This window comes from Nerophis ophidion, linkage group LG04 (assembly GCF_033978795.1).
Source record: "Nerophis ophidion isolate RoL-2023_Sa linkage group LG04, RoL_Noph_v1.0, whole genome shotgun sequence".
NCBI lineage: Eukaryota > Metazoa > Chordata > Actinopteri > Syngnathiformes > Syngnathidae > Nerophis > Nerophis ophidion.
This window is the reverse complement of record NC_084614.1, coordinates 52,111,677-52,129,711: the sequence shown is the minus strand read 5'-3', so window position 1 is coordinate 52,129,711 and position 18,035 is coordinate 52,111,677. Positions and strand designations below refer to the sequence as shown.

General features: G+C 40.7%; 1 protein-coding gene across 2 annotated transcripts in view; it reads left to right on the top strand.

Annotated features, from left to right (window-relative positions):
* Positions 1-18,035, top strand: part of atp2a3 (ATPase sarcoplasmic/endoplasmic reticulum Ca2+ transporting 3) — a 178,778-nt gene that overhangs the window by 145,729 nt on the left and 15,014 nt on the right. For both annotated transcript variants that reach the window (XM_061898272.1, XM_061898271.1), the window contains one exon: positions 14,055-14,188. In XM_061898272.1, coding sequence (XP_061754256.1) covers positions 14,055-14,188 — 134 coding nt within the window. The remainder of the gene's footprint in view (positions 1-14,054; positions 14,189-18,035) is intronic.

The following is an 18,035-nucleotide window of genomic DNA, read 5'->3' as shown; positions in this document are numbered from 1 at the left end:
AGACTCGGGAGGAGCTTCTATCCCCAAGCCATCAGACTGCTCAACTGCCCCGCTGATTAACACTCATCACAATTGCACAAAACCGCACGCACAAAAATCACTTTACTTACCACCATAATTACCTGACTACAATACTCTTCATTCAATGACTGTAATTAATGTAAAAAATAATGTAAAAACAATTTACTTACCACTGTAATTACCGGACTACAATACTATTCATTCAATGATTGTAAATAATGTAAAAACAAGAGTATACAGAAGTCATACTGTTTATTTCCTTTGTTCATTCTACTGTCACTACTCAACTGCCAAAGAACTGTAGACACCTTCATATGTGTTGCTTCCTGTACTGTATATACTGTTGCAGTAATTGATATTGCACTGGTACTGTATTTGACTACTGTACTTCTACTTGTACTGATACTTCTACCATAACTTCCCTGACTTATTGTGCAACTTAATTGTCTTGTAATTAATGTACATCAGAGCTATTTAATTTTTACAATTTAATTAAAATTTTTACAAAAGAAAAAATACATCAATGTACATTTTTTTTTGATTAATTATTTCAATAGCAGAAGTTTTTATACAAACTACATCTACGTGAAGTATTTTTTGAAACAATTCACAGAACCCTTCAAAGTGATCGCTCTCTAAGAAACATGGGTCGATGCTAAAAAAGGAAAATATTTTGATTATTGATATTCAATATTGATAGTAATTATTGATATTTGATTATATTGATAATACGTTTATGAACTTACTTATATCAACAGAAGTAACAAGAACGGATTTAGAGTAGCTGTGTACATGATGAAGAACTTCAACTACTAAGCAGTAAAAAATATAATTTGATAATATTTTACAATGCCTAACCCATCCATCCATCCATTTTCTACCGCTTATTCCCTTTTGGGGTCGCGGGGGGCGCTGGCGCCTATCTCAGCTACAATCGGGCGGAAGGCGGGGTACACCCTGGATAAGTCGCCACCTCATCGCAGACAATGCCTAACCTTGATTGATTGATAGGTTGAAACTTTTATTAGTAGATTGCACAGTTCAGTACATATTCCGTACAATTGACCACTAAATGGTAACACCCGAATACATTTTTCATATTGTTTAAGTTGTAGTATGTCATTAAAAAGTCCACAACATAATCAATTGTATATATAGAACCCTTAAGTCAAACATTGATACTTTTGAGGACTGGATTAAGGCTACTTTTAATGACATCAGTCAAAAATGTACATTATGTGTTGACTTTAAAGGCCTACTGAAATGAGATTTTCTTATTCAAACGGGGATAGCAGGTCCATTCTATGTGTCATACTTGATCATTTCGCGATATTGCCATATTTTTGCTGAAAGGATTTAGTAGAAACATCGACGATAAAGTTCGCAAGAAATGCCCTGCCTCTACCGGAAGTCGCAGACGATGACGTCACATGTTTGATGTCTCCTCACATATTCACATTTCTTTTAATGGGAGCCTCCAACAAAAAGTGCTATTAGGACCGAGAAAACGACAATTCCCCATTAATTTGAGCGAGGATGAAAGATTCGTGTTTGAGGATATTGATAGCGACAGACTTTTACTAGGTCAATTCTGGGAAATCCCATATCTTTCTATTGTGTTGCTAGTGTTTTAGTGAGTTTAATATTACCTGATAGTCGGAAGGGTGTCTCCACGGGTGTCTTGACACGCAGTGTCTCAGGGGAGTCGGCGGCAGCTATGGACGGCACAAGCTCAGCTTTTCTCTGGTAAGAACTGACTTTTTAACCACAATTTTCTCACCGAAACCTGGTGGTTGACATGTGGTCGGGATCCATATTCTCTTGACCGCGCTCTGATCCATAGGAAAGTTTCACCTCCAGGAATTTTAAACAAGGAATCACCGTGTGTTTGTGTGGCTAAAGGCTAAAACTTCCCAACTCCATCTGTCTACTGTGCTTCTCCAATATTAATTGAACAAATTGCAAAAGATTCAGGAACACAGATGTCCAAAAAACTGTATAATTATGCCATTAAAGTAGACGACATTTAGCTGTGTGTGTGCGCAGCGCTCATAGTTCCTAAAAATCTGTGACGTCTTGCGTACACGTCATCATTACACGACGTTTCGAAGACGAAATTGTAATTTAGTAAACTAAAAAGGCCGTATTGGCATGTGTTGCAATGTTAATATTTCATCATTGATATTTAAACTATCAGACTGCGTGGTGGGTGGTAGTGGGTTTAAGTAGGCCTTTAAGATTGACCCCTTAAACCCTAACAAACAACAATACTTAGATTACTTTATACACACAATGTATAGCCTACGTTCATATCCTAAAATCACCAGGACACAATGCCACACTCATTGGTAATATTTTTACTAATGATTTTGATCATAATACCACAAATGGTGTGCTAATATCCGACATCAGTGATCAACAGCCAGTTTTCGCAATTACGGAAACTACAATAGAGGAACATTGATGACAAAAATACATTTCGAAGAATATCCACAGAACAAAGTATGACAGCTTTCCAGAATGATCTGAGAGATCACAGTTGGTGAAAATGTCTTAGATGATGCCTATGGTAATTTTTTAATGCCTTCATGATGCTTTATGACAAACATTGTCCATTTAAACAACTTAGTAAGAAGCAAAATAAAAACAATCAACCATGGATGACAAAAGGACTGACAAATGCTTACAACAAGAAAAATACTTTATATAGAACATTTCCAACACAAAGATCTACAGAGGCAGAAAACAAGTACAAAACGTATAAGAACAAGCTAACTGGCATACTATAAATAATTTTAGAGTCAATTATTAGACTTGGATAAAAACAACATGAGAGCAATATGGGGCATCCTAATTACTGTAGCGTAACATTTTTGGTAGAAAATAATTTAAAATACTTTAACAGATGAAAATGTAAAAAATGACAATATAAAAGAAATAGTTGAAAGCTTCAATAAGTACATTGTAAATATTGGAACAAATCTGGGGAAAAGATTCCAGATCCCAGGTCAGTTGAGGACTTGAATGATACCATAGACAAAATTCCATCCCATCTCGATGTTCCGCAAGAGTGTGACAAAAGAAGAAATAATCAATTTTGTGGAACAAAAATTATTGTAACAGAATTGATATTAAAAATAGAAAATGTTGTTTAAGAGAAATAACATATAACAGCCATCTATCATTTATAACAGGCAGATTCCAAAAAAAACGAAAATAGCAAAAGTCGTACACATTTAGTCTGGAGACAGACACCAGTTTACAAACTACAGAACTGTTTCTTTATTTTGACAATTTTCAAAAATGATTGAAAAACAGTTTAACAACAGATTGGACAAATTCATAAATAAAAACGGAACACTCACAGATAATCAATATGCATGCAGAGCCAACATTTCAACATCAATGGCATTAATCGAAATAACAGAAGAGATCACCATTGCAATAGAAAGTAAAAAAATGTGCTGCGGCAGTGTTTATGGGTTTAACAAAAGCATTTGATAGAATCAATCATAATATCTTAATGAACAAATTAGAACTGTATGGCATCTGAGGGTTGGTAAAAAGCTACTGAACCAACAGGAAGCAATACGTGAAGATAGACGAACACACGTCTACAGAGCTGAATACATTTTGTGGGGTACACCAGGGATCAATACTGGGACCAAAATTGTTAAACCTTTATATAAACAACATTTGTAAAGTTGCATAGGACTTAAAGTTAGTACCATTTGGAGATGACAAAACTCTGTTTTGTTCAGGAGAAAACACACAAACACTAATATAAATAATAATAGAATAAATGAACAAATTAAAAAGATAGTTTGACAAAAACAGACTATCCTTAAACCTCAGTAAAACTGAAATAATGCTATTCGGTACAGTAGAAGGGAGAGTCAAACACAAATAGACAGACCAGACATTGAAAAGGTTAAAGAAAATGCATGTTTGGATGTAATAATAGGTAAAAAAGGTAACTGGAAAATTCATGTAAAAATATACAACATAATGTAGCAAGAAACACGCTAATAATGAATAAAGTAAAATGACACTGTATTCCAGTGGCGGGCCGTGCGTTTACCACCTAAGTCCTAAGACTTCAGTGATCTTCGACATCAATACCTCTCAAAATACAATAATTTATGTCAGCACATGACCGTAGCTGTAGAAATACCATTCAGGATCACATTTACGCCCTACTGCGTATTTAATCACATCAATAGTATACAAAACGGGTTATTTTCTGGCGGATTTAAAATTCAATTAAAATTTATCAGCAATTAAAACATATCTTATGTGGGACTGTCAAAATTAAAACCGCAAAAAAACTATTAAAAGTTAAAAAAATAAAATATTTGAACCGACAATTTATTGGACCTATTTGACGCCGTATAAGCCAGTGGTACTCCTCGTCGTCAGCTTATACGAATGGAAATGGCGAGAAATTTCCCCATTTCATCACCAGATAAGCTGAGCTAGCTTCCGGGGTTGGCCGACATCGTCTTACAAGATGTTGTTTCTCTTTAAATATCCTTCTTGAAAATGGCCTTGCAAATATATATCTGCCACTTATCAATATTTTATTCTCCTTCTCTGCTATCTCGGTCTGGCTAAAGGCGCAACACTTCCCGCTTCCTGCTAAGTAGAAACTTTTTAATGGATACTCACTTTGGAATGACAAGTGAGTATCCAATCAAAGTCTCGTTAACATCAGGCTACTTAGATAGGCTGCTGTCAACAGCTTGTGATCTGATTGGCTATCACAACTGTCTCTCAACGCTGTGTTCTCAAATTCATCCACTAACGGTCCAAATGAGTATCCAATCACAGGACGCGTAAATGTCACGTTCAACGTGAGGCCATCGAGAAGGCCTTACTGACAAAAACTTGTGATCTGATTGGCTATCGCAACTGTCTATCACTGTACGTCCCAGATCACTTACAGCGCAAGGACGCCCGCATTATTGATTCCGAAGGCCTCGGGCAGATTTCGTACAGCATGGCAACATAAGCTGGCTGAAATCTGATTGGTTACAAACTAAAACTAAAGTTAAAGTTAAAGTACTGGTCACACACACACACTAGGTGTGGTAAAATGTTATTCTCTGCATTTGACCCATCTCCCTTGATCATAACCTGGGAGGTTAGGGGAGAAGTGGGCAGCAGCAGTGCCACGCCCGGGAATAATTTTTGGTGATTTAACCGCCAATTCCAACCCTTTAATGCTGAGTGCCAAGCAGGGAGGTAATGAATCCTATTTTTATAGTCTTTGGTATGACTCAGCCGGGGTTTGAACTCACGACCTACTGATCTCAGGGTGGACACTCTACCCACTAGGGCACTGAAAAAAACAGCACGGGAATGAGCATAATATGACATAGATAGTACTTTATTGATTCCTTCAGGAGAGTTCCTTCAGGACATGACGAGAATATGAATACTTTTATATATTTAGGGAAAGTAAATAAAAAATATATTTTATCTTTAATTATGGTCATGATTTCTGGTTGTGTTAGGCCAGCAGAGAAGGCTTTGCTGGCCCTGATGGCATACAACTGCCATAATCTGTACTCTTTGCTAGTGTTACCATATCTCAGTTATTGTGTAGAAATATGGGGAAATTACTATAAATGTGTGCTTTATACACTAACGGTGTTACAAAAAAGATCAGTTAGAATAATACATAATGTTCTATATAGAGAACATACAAACCCTTTATTTATTGAATCGAAAATATAGAAATTAAACGACTTGGGGCATTTGCAAACAGCTAAAATTATGTACAAAGCAAACTATAATCTGCTACCCAAGAATGTACAATTTTTCTCAACGAAAGAGAAGAAATATAACCTACATGAAGCACATCAGCACCTAGCATAAGGCTGAAGTGAACCTGGTGAACTGCTGCAAACTCCTGCCTGCAGACCTTCTCTAAATGCAGCAACCTGAAGATCCATGAGAAGCACAACCACAGCATCGAGGGACCGTTTTCCTGCAAAGTCTGCGCTAAGACCTTTAAATGGAAGGATGTGGTCTGCCACCCCCAACAGGTGCACGTCCCCCAGTATCGCCAGTATCACTGCGGCAAGTCGCTCAGCTCCAAAGCATCGCTGGAGCTTCACAAGAAGATCCACAGTGGCATCAAGCCCTCCGTCTGCAACAACTGCAGCACCCACTTCACCCAGAACTCGGCCCTCAAAATGCACCAAAGGATCCGGGAGAGAAGCCATTTTACTGTGATAAGTGCTACGCCCGCTTCTCACAGAAAAGTATGCTGGTCTATCCTAAGCGCCCCACACAAGAGAGAGACCTTTCATGTGCGTGTCCTGCGGTAAGAGCTTTACCTCCAAAGAATACCTGAGGAACCACTCCAACATCCACAGGGGAACCAAGCCTTTCAAGTGCGACAAGTGCGGCTGCGGCTTCGCCCAGAGGAACTCCCTGCATCAGCATTTAAAGGCCTACTGAAATGAGATTTTCTTATTCAAAAGGGTATAGCAGGTCCATTCTATGTGTCATACTTGATCATTTCGCGATATTGCCATATTTTTGCTGAAAGGATTTAGTAGAAATCGCCCGGAAAAGGGTGGAGTGCCATCTCCGGGTTGGGGAGGAGACCCTGCCCCAAGTGGAGGAGTTCAAGTACCTAGGAGTCTTGTTCGTGAGATCGACAGGCGGATCGGTGCGGCGTCTTCAGTAATGCAGACGTTGTATCGATCCGTTGTGGTGAATAAGTAGCTGAGCCGGAAGGCAAAGCTCTCAATTTACCGGTCGATCTACGTTCCCATCTTCACCTATGGTCATGAGCGTTGGGTCATGACCGAAAGGACAAGATCACGGGTACAAGCGGCCGAAATGAGTTTCCTCCGCCGGGTGGCGGGGCTCTCCCTTAGAGATAGGGTGAGAAGCTCTGCCATCCAGGAGGAACTCAAAGTAAAGCCTTTGCTACTCCACATCGAGAAGAGCCAGATGAAGTGGCTCGGGCATCTGGTCAGGATTCCACCCGAACGCCTCCCTAGGGAGGTGTTTAGGGCACGTCCAACCGGTAGGAGGCCACAGGGAAGACCCAGGACACGTTGGGAAGACTATGTCTCCTGGCTGGCCTGGGAACGCCTCGGGATCCCCCGGGAAGAGCTAGACGAAGTGGCTGGGGAGAGGGAAGTCTGGGCTTCCCTGCTTAGGCTGCTGCCCCCACGACCCGACCTCGGATAAGCGGAAGATGATGGATGGATGCATTTAGTAGAGAACATCCACGATAAGGTTCGCAACTTTCAGTGCTAAGACAAAAGCCCTGCCTCTACCGGAAGTCGCAGACGATGACGTCGCAAGTGTGGGGGCTCCTCACATAATCACATTGATGGAAGCCTCCAACACAAAGTGTTATTCGGACCAAGAAAACGACAATTTCCCCATTGATTTGAGCGAGGATGAAAGATTCGTGTTTGAGGATATTGATAGCGACAGACTAGAAAAAAAAGTTAAAAAAGAAAAAAAACGCGATTGCATTGGGACGGATTCCAATGTTTTTAGACACATTTAGTAGAATAATTCTGGGAAATTCCTTATCTTTCCATTGTGTTGCTAGTGTTTTAGTGAGTTTAATAGTACCTGATAATCGGAGGTGTGTGTCCACGGGTGTCTTGACTCCAGTGTCTCAGGGAAGTCGACGGCAGCTTTATGGACGGGGCAAGCTCAGCTTTTCTCCGGTAAGAAGCGACTTTTTAACCACAATTTTCTCACCAAAACCTGCTGGTTGACATTCCGTCGTGTTTCATGTTCGCTTGACCGCGCTCTGATCCATAGTAATGTTTCACCTCCAGGAATTTTAAACAAGGAATCACCGTGTGTTTGTGTGGCTAAAGGCTAAAGCTTCCCAACTCCATCTTTCTACTTTGACTTCTCCAATATTAATTGAACAAATTGCAAAAGATTCTGCAACACAGTTCTCCAAAATACTGTGTAATTATGCCGTTAAAGCAGACGACTTTTAGCTGTTTGTGTGCGTAGCGCTCATACTTCCTAACAGCCCGTGACGTCTTGCGTACATGCATCATTACACAACGTTTTCAAGACAAAACTTCCGGGAAATTTAAAATTGCAATTTAGTAAACTAAAAAGGCCGTATTGGCATGTGTTGCAATGTTAATATTTCATCATTGATACATAAACTATTAGACTTCTTGGTGGGTAGTTGTGGGTTTCACTAGGCCTTTAACGATACGGGCGCTCAACGCCTGCAGGTATTGCAGCAATACTTCACGCAGCTCAACGCCCTGCAGAGGCACCAGCGCATTCTCACCGGTGAGAAGTTTTACATGTGCGGAATGTGCAGACGCACCTTATCTGACAAGTCCACGCTTTGCAGGCACATGGCGACTCATGACTCCAGCGTTCCGTGAAAGAACTACCTTGTGTTCCTGGAAGACAACGTGTAGGAGAAAAAGCCTAAAATTCCAAGTGAGGGGGCCTCTCGGGAGAAAAAGACCCCAGCTAAAAGAGTCAATGCCATAGCACGTAAAACCAACGTCAAAGCCGCGTCAGTGGCTAAATGGGATCACCGTCATCCACACCGAGATGCTGTCAGGGATTCAGTTACAGACAACACATAACAGGGACATTGCCTCGGATGGGTTTGGCCGTTCCTGTCTGATTTGCCATACCCGTATCACGCCCCTTCAATGCCCCAATATCTGAGTCGACATTTGCGGAGACCTTGATGATGTCCGTCATAGAAACGGCCGTCTCTCAGCCCATCTTTGCTCCTGTGTGTGACACCACAGCCGAGGAACAAGTGTTACACTGGAACATTCAGACTGTGACCCTGTTGGACAAGATGGTGGGCTTGGTTGGAAGCGCGGCAATGCCAGCAACCTGAGGTTTTCCGGTTTGATCCCCGGCTTCTGCCTTCCTAGTCACATCTGTTATGTTCTTGAGCAAGACACTTCACCCTTGCTCCTGATGGGTCGTGGTTAGGGTATTGCATGGCAGGTCCCGCCATCAGTGTGTGAATGGGAGAATGTGGAAACAGTTTCAAAGCGCTTTGAGTACCTCGAAAGTAGAAAAGTGCTTACCATTTATTTTAGAGTAAAATCTCATTCAAAACATCTGTATGCACGTACAACACTTAAAACATTTAGCACATCAGTATGTGGAATTAGTTATAAATGATAAATGGGTTGTACTTGTATAGCGCTTTTCTACCTTCAAGGTACTCAAAACGCTTTGACACAACTTCCACATTTACCCATTCACACACACATTCACACACTGATGGAGGGAGCTGCCATGCAAGGCGCCAACCAGCACCCATCAGGAGCAAGGGTGAAGTGTCTTGCTCAGGACACAACGGACGTGACGAGGTTGGTACTAGGTGGGAATTGAACCAGGGACCCTCGGGTTGCGCACGCCCACTCTTCCACTGCGCCACGCCGGAATGGATTAAGCAAGGAAATCAAGCAAAGTACTAATATGATTCAGTTTAAGAAACTTTTCAAACTACTAGTGTTCACAAAGTACAAATAGGAAGAATTATGGTAAACATCTTGAATCTTTTTAAAAATAAAATATAATCTCATTCATCTCCTAGGTCAGGGCTATTTAACTACATAATGAAGATGGCTACAGTTTAAAGAGCCCAAGGTTTTAGGGGCCGGACATCGAAATTTGGATGTTTCTTTAGTAAGTGCTTCTGCAGGTTATATTAGTTTGAGATTGTGTTTACTTATTTACAAAGTAAACTCATCAGCGCTCCCGTCCAAAGGCAAAACCTAGTAACTCACTTCTAGCTGATTTTGAGAAAACAAAGGAAAACCAATCTATCTTGATGCTGTCTTACAAAGATCTACAAAGGCATCAAACATATAGATGTTTTCTTGAGCTTTCATTTTCTTGCCGATTGAGCCATGGATTGAATCTGCTCCCATGAACGTGTGCCCTTTCTCCAGATATTTTATCACAATCTCGGGTGGGCCCCATTCTGCGGTTGCACATTGGGCACAGCATCTAGTTTTTATTTTGACCTCCACAGTTATCTCCCCAAAAGAGTATGCAAGGGGAAGAATCAAGAACAATACATTTAATGAAGGTGCTTGCAACGTCCTGGGCCAATCTTTCAAATATCCCCTCGTGCCATAATATCACATAATCAGGTTCACCGTCGGCCCCCATTCGTGCAAATGTCTCATTAAAGACAATAAGGCGACTGACAAAGAAGCTCCGATTGGTCCCTTGAGATACTAGGTTTTTCTGTTCTATCTATTATGTGGTAGTTGCTAGGTCCTGCCATGCGCGTAACAGCTTACTTATGAAACAAATTACAATATCGCATACACTAATGTAAAGCATATCACCTAGGAACTCCAAAATTATTATCAGCTCAGTTTTGACCAACATTGAGTTACTGGGTTTTGCCTTTGGACGGGAGAGTTTTCACACTGCACTGTCAGTAAATGCATTTTTCTGCCCTCGCTACTCGTTCCCAGCGTGTACAGGTAGACAGATAATTAACAGCATGAAGAATCAGAGGCTAAGTTTTGTTGATGATTGATGTTCCTTCTTTTGGATTATTTGTCTTCCTCAGTTTTATTTCTTTATACGTCTTCCTTTATTTCTGTTTGTAAGACTGTGAATATAAATATTTAAAAAGGAATGTTCAATGTCTATTTCACATAAATAATGTCCATTGTGTATGTTACATAAATAAAATATAAGTTTCAGCCTTCCCGGTAAGGTTTATTCAGGTGTACTGGAGAGAAGGCTACGCCGAATAGTCGAACCCCGGATTCAGGAGGAACAGTGTGGTTTTCGTCTTGGTTCTGGAACTGTGGACCAGCTTTATACTCTCGGCAGGGTCCTTGAAGGTGCATGGGAGTTTGCCCAACCAGTCTACATTTGCTTTGTGGACTTGGAGAAGGCATTCGACCGTGTCCCTCGGTAAGTCCTGTGGGGAGTGCCTAGAGAGTATGGGGTATCGGACTGTCTTATTGTGGCGGTCCGTTCCCTGTACGATCAGTGCCATAGCTTGGTCCGCATTGCCGGCAGTAAGTCGAACACATTTCCATTGAGGGTTGGACTCCGCAAAGGCTGCCCTTTGTCACCGATTCTGTCCATAAATTTTGTGGACAGAATTTCTAGGAGCAGCCAAGGCGTTGAGGGGATCCGGTTTGATGGCTGCAGAATTAGGTCTCTGCCGTTTGCAGATGATGTGGTCCTGATGGCTTCATCTGGCCAGGATCTTCAGCTCTCATTGGATCGGTTCGCAGCCGAGTGTGAAGTGACTGGGTTGAGAATCAGCACCTCTAAGTCCGCGTCCATGTTTCTTGCCCGTAAAAGGGTGGAGTGCCATCTCCGGGTTGGGGAAGAGACACTGCCCCAAGTGGAGGAGTTCAAGTACCTCGGAGTCTTGTTCACGAGTGAGGGAAAAGTGGATCGTAAGATCGACAGGCTGATCGGTGCGGCGTCCTCAGTAATGCGGACGCTGTATCGATAGGTTGTGGTAAAGAAGTAGCTGAGCCGGAAGGCAAAGCTCTCAATTTACCGGTCGATCTACATTCCCATCCTCACCTATGGTCATGAGCTTTGGGTTGTGACCGAAAGGACAAGATCACGGGTACAAGCAGCCGAAATGAGTTTCCTCCGCCAGGTGGCAGGGCTCTTCCTTAGAGATAGGGCGAGAAGCTCTGCTCAAAGTAAAGCCGCTTCTCCTCCACATCGAGAGGAGTCAGATGAGGTGGTTCGGGCATCTGGTCAGGATGCCACCCGAACTCCTCCCGAGGGAGGTGTTTAGGGCACGTCCGACCGGTAGGTGGCCACGGGTAAAACCCAGGACACGTTGGGTAGACTATGTCTCTCAGCTGGCCTGGGAAAGCCTTGGGATCCCCTGGGAAGAGCTGGACGAAGTGGCTTGGGAGAGGAAAGTCTGGGCTTCCCTGCGTAGGCTGCTTCCCCCGTGACCCGACCTTGGATAAGTGGAAGAAGATGGAAGTTTTAGTGTTAATACCTAGTAAACATTGCACACGTGTTTTAACACAATTAAACATCCCGTATTTCCTTGAATTGCCACAGGGCATATAGTATGCGCCTGCTTTGAATTACTGCTGGGTCAAACTTGCTTCGCAAAATAATTACCGCATGCTTAGTATTACCACCTGGTCAAACTCGTGACGTCACAAGTGACACTTCCCCTGTCATCATTTTCAAAATGGAGGAGGCTGATTTCAATACCTGTAATCTGAAATCGCATAAAGGGAAGAAGATTAAGAGCTATTCAGTAGGATTTGAGGTCCAAGTTTACATCACACTCAAATTTTTACTGCATGCCTTTGGTAAGTGCCGGAGTGAGAAGATATTTTAAAATAATTAGCGCATGCTTACTTTTACCGCATGCCTTTGGTAAGCGCAGGAGTGAGAAGAGGTTTTAAATTAATTAGCGACCCGGCGGCAATTCAAGGAAATACGGTACTATGCAGCTTTACCATTCTGTGCTGGTAAAATTCAGTACTACATTATATTTAACAGCCGAAAACAATACAACCACAAATACAAAAGACACCACAAAGTCATCACTTTTAATACATTCATACTTTTTTGTCCAACGGCTGTTAAAAGTCCAAATTTTCATGATTCATTTAGAGTTTTTTCAGGGTTGATGATGCTGTCATCTTCTACTCACCCACTGCTGCTTCACACATGCTTCGCTGTTTCCCCCCACATGGTGGCGGGAGTACTGTATGTATGAGCAACCCTGTTTTGAATGATTTCATCAAGCCTATTTGGGTGTTGCTCTGTAGGCCAAAATAAAATCTCTGGCGGGCCGTCATTTGAATGTGGCCTGTCCTTGGTGAACCATAAATTACATAACTATTTAATTATGAGAACTTTGATTATTGTGTATATGTTAATATGTCTAATATGTATTTCTGTATGTAATATTTGTTTACTTACTTATTATATATTAATTGATTTACTCATTTATTTATTCACTGTTCTGTAATAGAGAACAAACAAACAAATAGGATAAAACTGCTATGATACGAAAAGGGGTAGGATTAAATAAGCCCTGCTTCTTCCTACTCCTTTTCGGATGTGCTGTAATGCAACAATTGGAAATATGTGATGTATTACATAGTAATTGTATGTATGTTTGAAATAAACTGAAACTGACTGACATACCCTAGGTCATGGGTGTCAAACTCTGGCCCGCGGGCCAAATGTGGCCCGCCGTGAATTTTCATTTGGCCCTTGAGGCAATATCAAATTAACATTAGAGCTGGCCCGCCGGTATTATACAGCGGCGGTGTGGCTGTAACACCGCATTCACCGCTAATACCCATACTGCAAGCTTGGTCAACAGCCATACAGGTCACACTGAGGGTGGCCGTATAAACAACTTTAAGACTGTTACAAATATGCGCCACACTGAACCAACACTAAGCGAGAACGACAAGCAAATTTCGGGAGAACATCCGCACTGTAACACAACATAAACACAACAGAACAAATACACAGAACCCCTTGCAGCACTACCTCTTCCTGGACGCTACAATATAAAAATTATTATTAGCCTGTGGGAAAAGTTTATTTTGATATTTGCCTAAGAAGGCTGCAAATAGAAAAGAGGCATTCAATTTCTATTTACATTTGATTTGATATGCCATTGCTATTTTTAAATTATTAGTATTATTTGAAACTCGATTTTGCATGTCACTATAAAGTTATATAAGTCTCGCTTGTTCAACATTCAATGCAAAACTTGTTTGGGTCCCTATTAAAAGGTTAATTTGTTCAACCTTGGCTCACGGCTTTGTTCAGTTTAAAATTTTGGCCCACTCTGTATTTGAGTTTGACACCCCTGCCCTAGGTTAAAGACTCCTGTTGTTGTTAACTATCAACATGAGACACATCTCGTATAGCACATCTTTAAATGAGAGAACATGGGTACGTTAAATTATTTGGCAGTTCAGGCGTCAGGTCACGATGATGGGACATTGCGATGTCCTAAACTTTTGCACACTTAAACTTATGTTTCCCTACAGAGACACTTCATGCAGTGCACTGAGGACAACCCAGTGTTCAAAGGCATAGATTGTGACGTCTTTGAATCCCGCTATCCCACCACCATGGCCTTGTCTGTGCTTGTCACCATCGAAATGTTTAATGCCCTCAACAGGTCAGTAATCTTTTTTCAAAATGTCATGCTGAAATATCTATTGCATGTATTGTGACAAGTGACTTCTTCCCGGAAGTGAAAGCCAGTGGTGGTCAACCAAGCTAAGATGGCTGTTGTACAGCAAGCAATGCGCGCACTGAGTCACAAGAGGCATATATATTCGAGCAAAAAGTCCAACTATGCAATGGAAAATATTCCTACACTTTATATTTAAAAAAAAAAGATTTGTCGAGTGATAAAGGATGATACGTTTGTGAGGTTCTCAAACATATCGAACTATCGTGTGCTCTAGACATTATTCTACACGACTAAACCGATGCAAACTTGGAAAAGCTTGAAGGTCTACAACTTCTTTGTGTGTGGTTTGGTCAAGGCCATTGGTATCAAGACTCTCTCGGCTAAATCATGCATCGTTTTTGCTCAGCTAAGGTTGCATTTCATGATTTACCTTTGTGTCTACTGCCATGTTTGAGGCCTGCCCTTGCTTTCGCACGTGCTGTTTACAAGTATGCATGTTTTTTCCCCATCTTTATCAAAATATAACTATAGATGTCAACACTGTGTATGTGCTAAAAGCTTAACTCTTTTTCGGTTTTGCTCACATTTGAAATATTTTATTTAGACTTACCAAGTTTGTACTTGCTATGGAACACTTGTAACAAAAATGTGTCTTAAGATATATAGTGGGGCAAAAAAGTATTTAGCCAGCCACCGATCGTGCAAGTTCTCCCACTTAAAATGATGACAGATGTCTGTAATTTTTATCATAGGTACAATTCAACTGTGAGAGACAGAATGTGAAAAAAAAATCCAGGAATTCACATTGTAGGAATTTTAAAGAATTTATTTGTAAATTATGGTGGAAAATAAGTATTTGGTCAACCATTAAAAGCTCTCACTGATGGAAGGAGGTTTTGGCTCAAAATCTCACAATTCATGGCCCCATTTATTCTTTCCTTAACATGGATCAATCGTCTTGTCCCCTTAGCAGAAAAACTCAGTATTCTTCTTCCTCCAAACACGACGAGTTGAGTTTATACCAAAAAGTTCTATTTTGGTTTAATCTGACCGCATGACATTCTCCGAATCCTCTGCTTTATCACCCATGTATCCATTTTGGTATAAACTCAACTCGTCGTGTTTGGAGGAAGAAGAATACTGAGTTGCATCCCAAGAACACCGTACCTACTGTGATGCATGGGGGTGGAAACATCATGCTTTGGGGCTGTTTTTCTGCTAAGGGGACAGGACGATTGATCCGTGTTAAGGAAAGAATAAATGGGGCCATGTATCGTGAGATTTTGAGCCAAAACCTCCTTCCATCAGTGAGAGCTTTTAATGGTTGACCAAATACTTATTTTCCACCATAATTTACAAATAAACTCTTTAAAATTCCTACAATGTGAATTCCTGGATTTTTTTTCACATTGTCTCTCACTGTTAAAGTGTACCTATGATGAAAATTACAGACCTCTGTCATCATTTTAAGTGGGAGAACTTGCACGATCGGTGGCTGACTAAATACTACTTTTTTGCCCCACTGTACAAATAATTTTAAGATAATATCAAGATAATACTTAAATGAGTAACACTAAGCATTAAAAGTATATCAAACAAACCTTTAACAACGTGATCACTGCAAACTCCTGCCTTCTTCGGTTTCTGCTGGCTTGTACTGGATTGCGGGGTACCTTTGTCGTCGTCTTAAATAAAATCCTGCACTCTTCCGCCGTTCTTGCGGAACTCTGAAAAAACGTTTATCCTTTTTGCTATTTAAAACGTTTTGTACAGCTGAAGACAACGCAAGCATAAGGGCATTTTTCTTCAAGAAAGGCTAAATGGTACCTAATACCCATTGAGAACAGACACTTGCTTTATTCAATTAGACGGACATTAGCGGAACGTGACGTTGTTTTGAATCCAAGCAATGGGTTACAGTATAATTGTGTATAAAGTATATTAGTTATAATTGTGTAAGATGTCTACTAGTTATAGTTGTGTATAAGGTGTATTAGTTATAATTGTGTATAAATAGTATTAGTTATGTTTGTGTAAAGGGGCTATTAATTATGTGTGTATAAGGTATAGTGTTTACAATTGTGTATAAGCTGCATTAACTATGATTGTGTAGAAAGTGTGTTATAATTGCATATAAAGTATATTTGTTATGATTTTTTACAAAGTGTAGTATTTTTAATTGTGTATCATGTGTAGTGCTTATAAGTGTGTATAAAGTGTATTACAGTAGTTGTTATTGTATATAACGTGTAGTGTTTATAATTCGTGAAAGGTGTATATTCCATTGTGGATTGAACTTTCACAGTATCATGTTAGACCCGCTCGACATCCATTGCTTTCCTCCTCTCTAAGGTTCTCATAATCATTATTGTCACAGACGTCCCACTGGATCATTATTGTCACCGATGTCCCACTGGGTGTGAGTTTTCCTTGCCCTTATGTGGGCCTACCGAGGATGTCGTGGTGGTTTGTGCAGCCCTTTGAGACACTAGTGATTTAGGGCTATATAAGTAAACATTGATTGATTGATTGATATGTTGTATTAGTTATAATTTTGGAAAATGTACAAACCCTGTTTCCATATGAGTTGGGAAATTGTGTTAGATGTAAATATAAACGGAATACAATGATTTGCAAATCCTTTTCAATCCATATTTAATTGAATGCACTACAAAGACAAGATATTTGATGTTCAAACTCATAAATTTTATTTTTTTTTTGCAAATAATAATTAACTTACAATTTTATGGCTGCAACATGTGCCAAAGTAGTTGGGAAAGGGAGTGTTCACCACTGTGTTACATCACATTTTCTTTTAACAACACTCAATAAACGTTTGGGAACTGAGGAAACTAATTGTTGAAGGTTTGAAAATTGAATTATTTACCATTCTTGCTTGATGTACAGCTCAAGTTGTTCAACAGTCCGGGGTCTTGTTGTCGTAGTTTACGCTTCATAATGCGCCACACATTTTCGATGGGAGACATGTCTGGACTGCAGGCGGGCCGGGAAAGTACCCACACACTTTTACTACGAAGCCACGCTGTTGTAACACGTGGCTTGGCATTGTTTTGCTGAAATAAGCAGGGCCATCCATGATAACGTTGCTTGGATGACAACATATGTTGCTCCAAAACCTGTATGGACCATTCAGCATTAATGGTGCCTTCACAGATGTGCCTTGGGCACTAATACACCCCCATACCATCACAGATTTGCGCCTATTACAATCCGGATGGTTATTTTCCTCTTTGTTCCGGAGGTCACCACGTCCACAGTTTCGAAATATAATTTGAAATGTGGACTCGTCAGACCACAGAACACTTTTCCACTTTACATCAGTTAATCTTAAATGAGCTCGAGCCCAGCGAAGCCGGCGGCGTTCCTCGGTGTGGTTGATAAATGGCTTTCGCTTTGCATAGTAGAGTTTTAACTAGCACTTACAGATGTAGCGACCAACTGTAGTTACTGACAGTGGTTTTATGAAGTGTTCCTGAGCCCATGTGGTGATATCCTTTACACACTGATGTCGGTTTTTAACGCAGTACCGCCTGAGGGATCAAAGGTCCGTAATATCATCGCTTACGGGCAGTGATTTCTCCAGATTCTCTGAACCTTTTGATGATTTTACGGACAGTAGATAGTAAAATCCCTAAATTCCTTGCAATAGCTCATTGAGAAATGTTGTTCTAAAACTGTTCGACAATTTGCTTACAAATTGGTGACCCTCGCCGCATCCTTGTTTGTGAATTAGTTAGCATTTCATGGAAGCTGCTTTTATACCCAATCATGGCACCCACCTTTTCCCAATTAGCCTTCTTTGTCATGT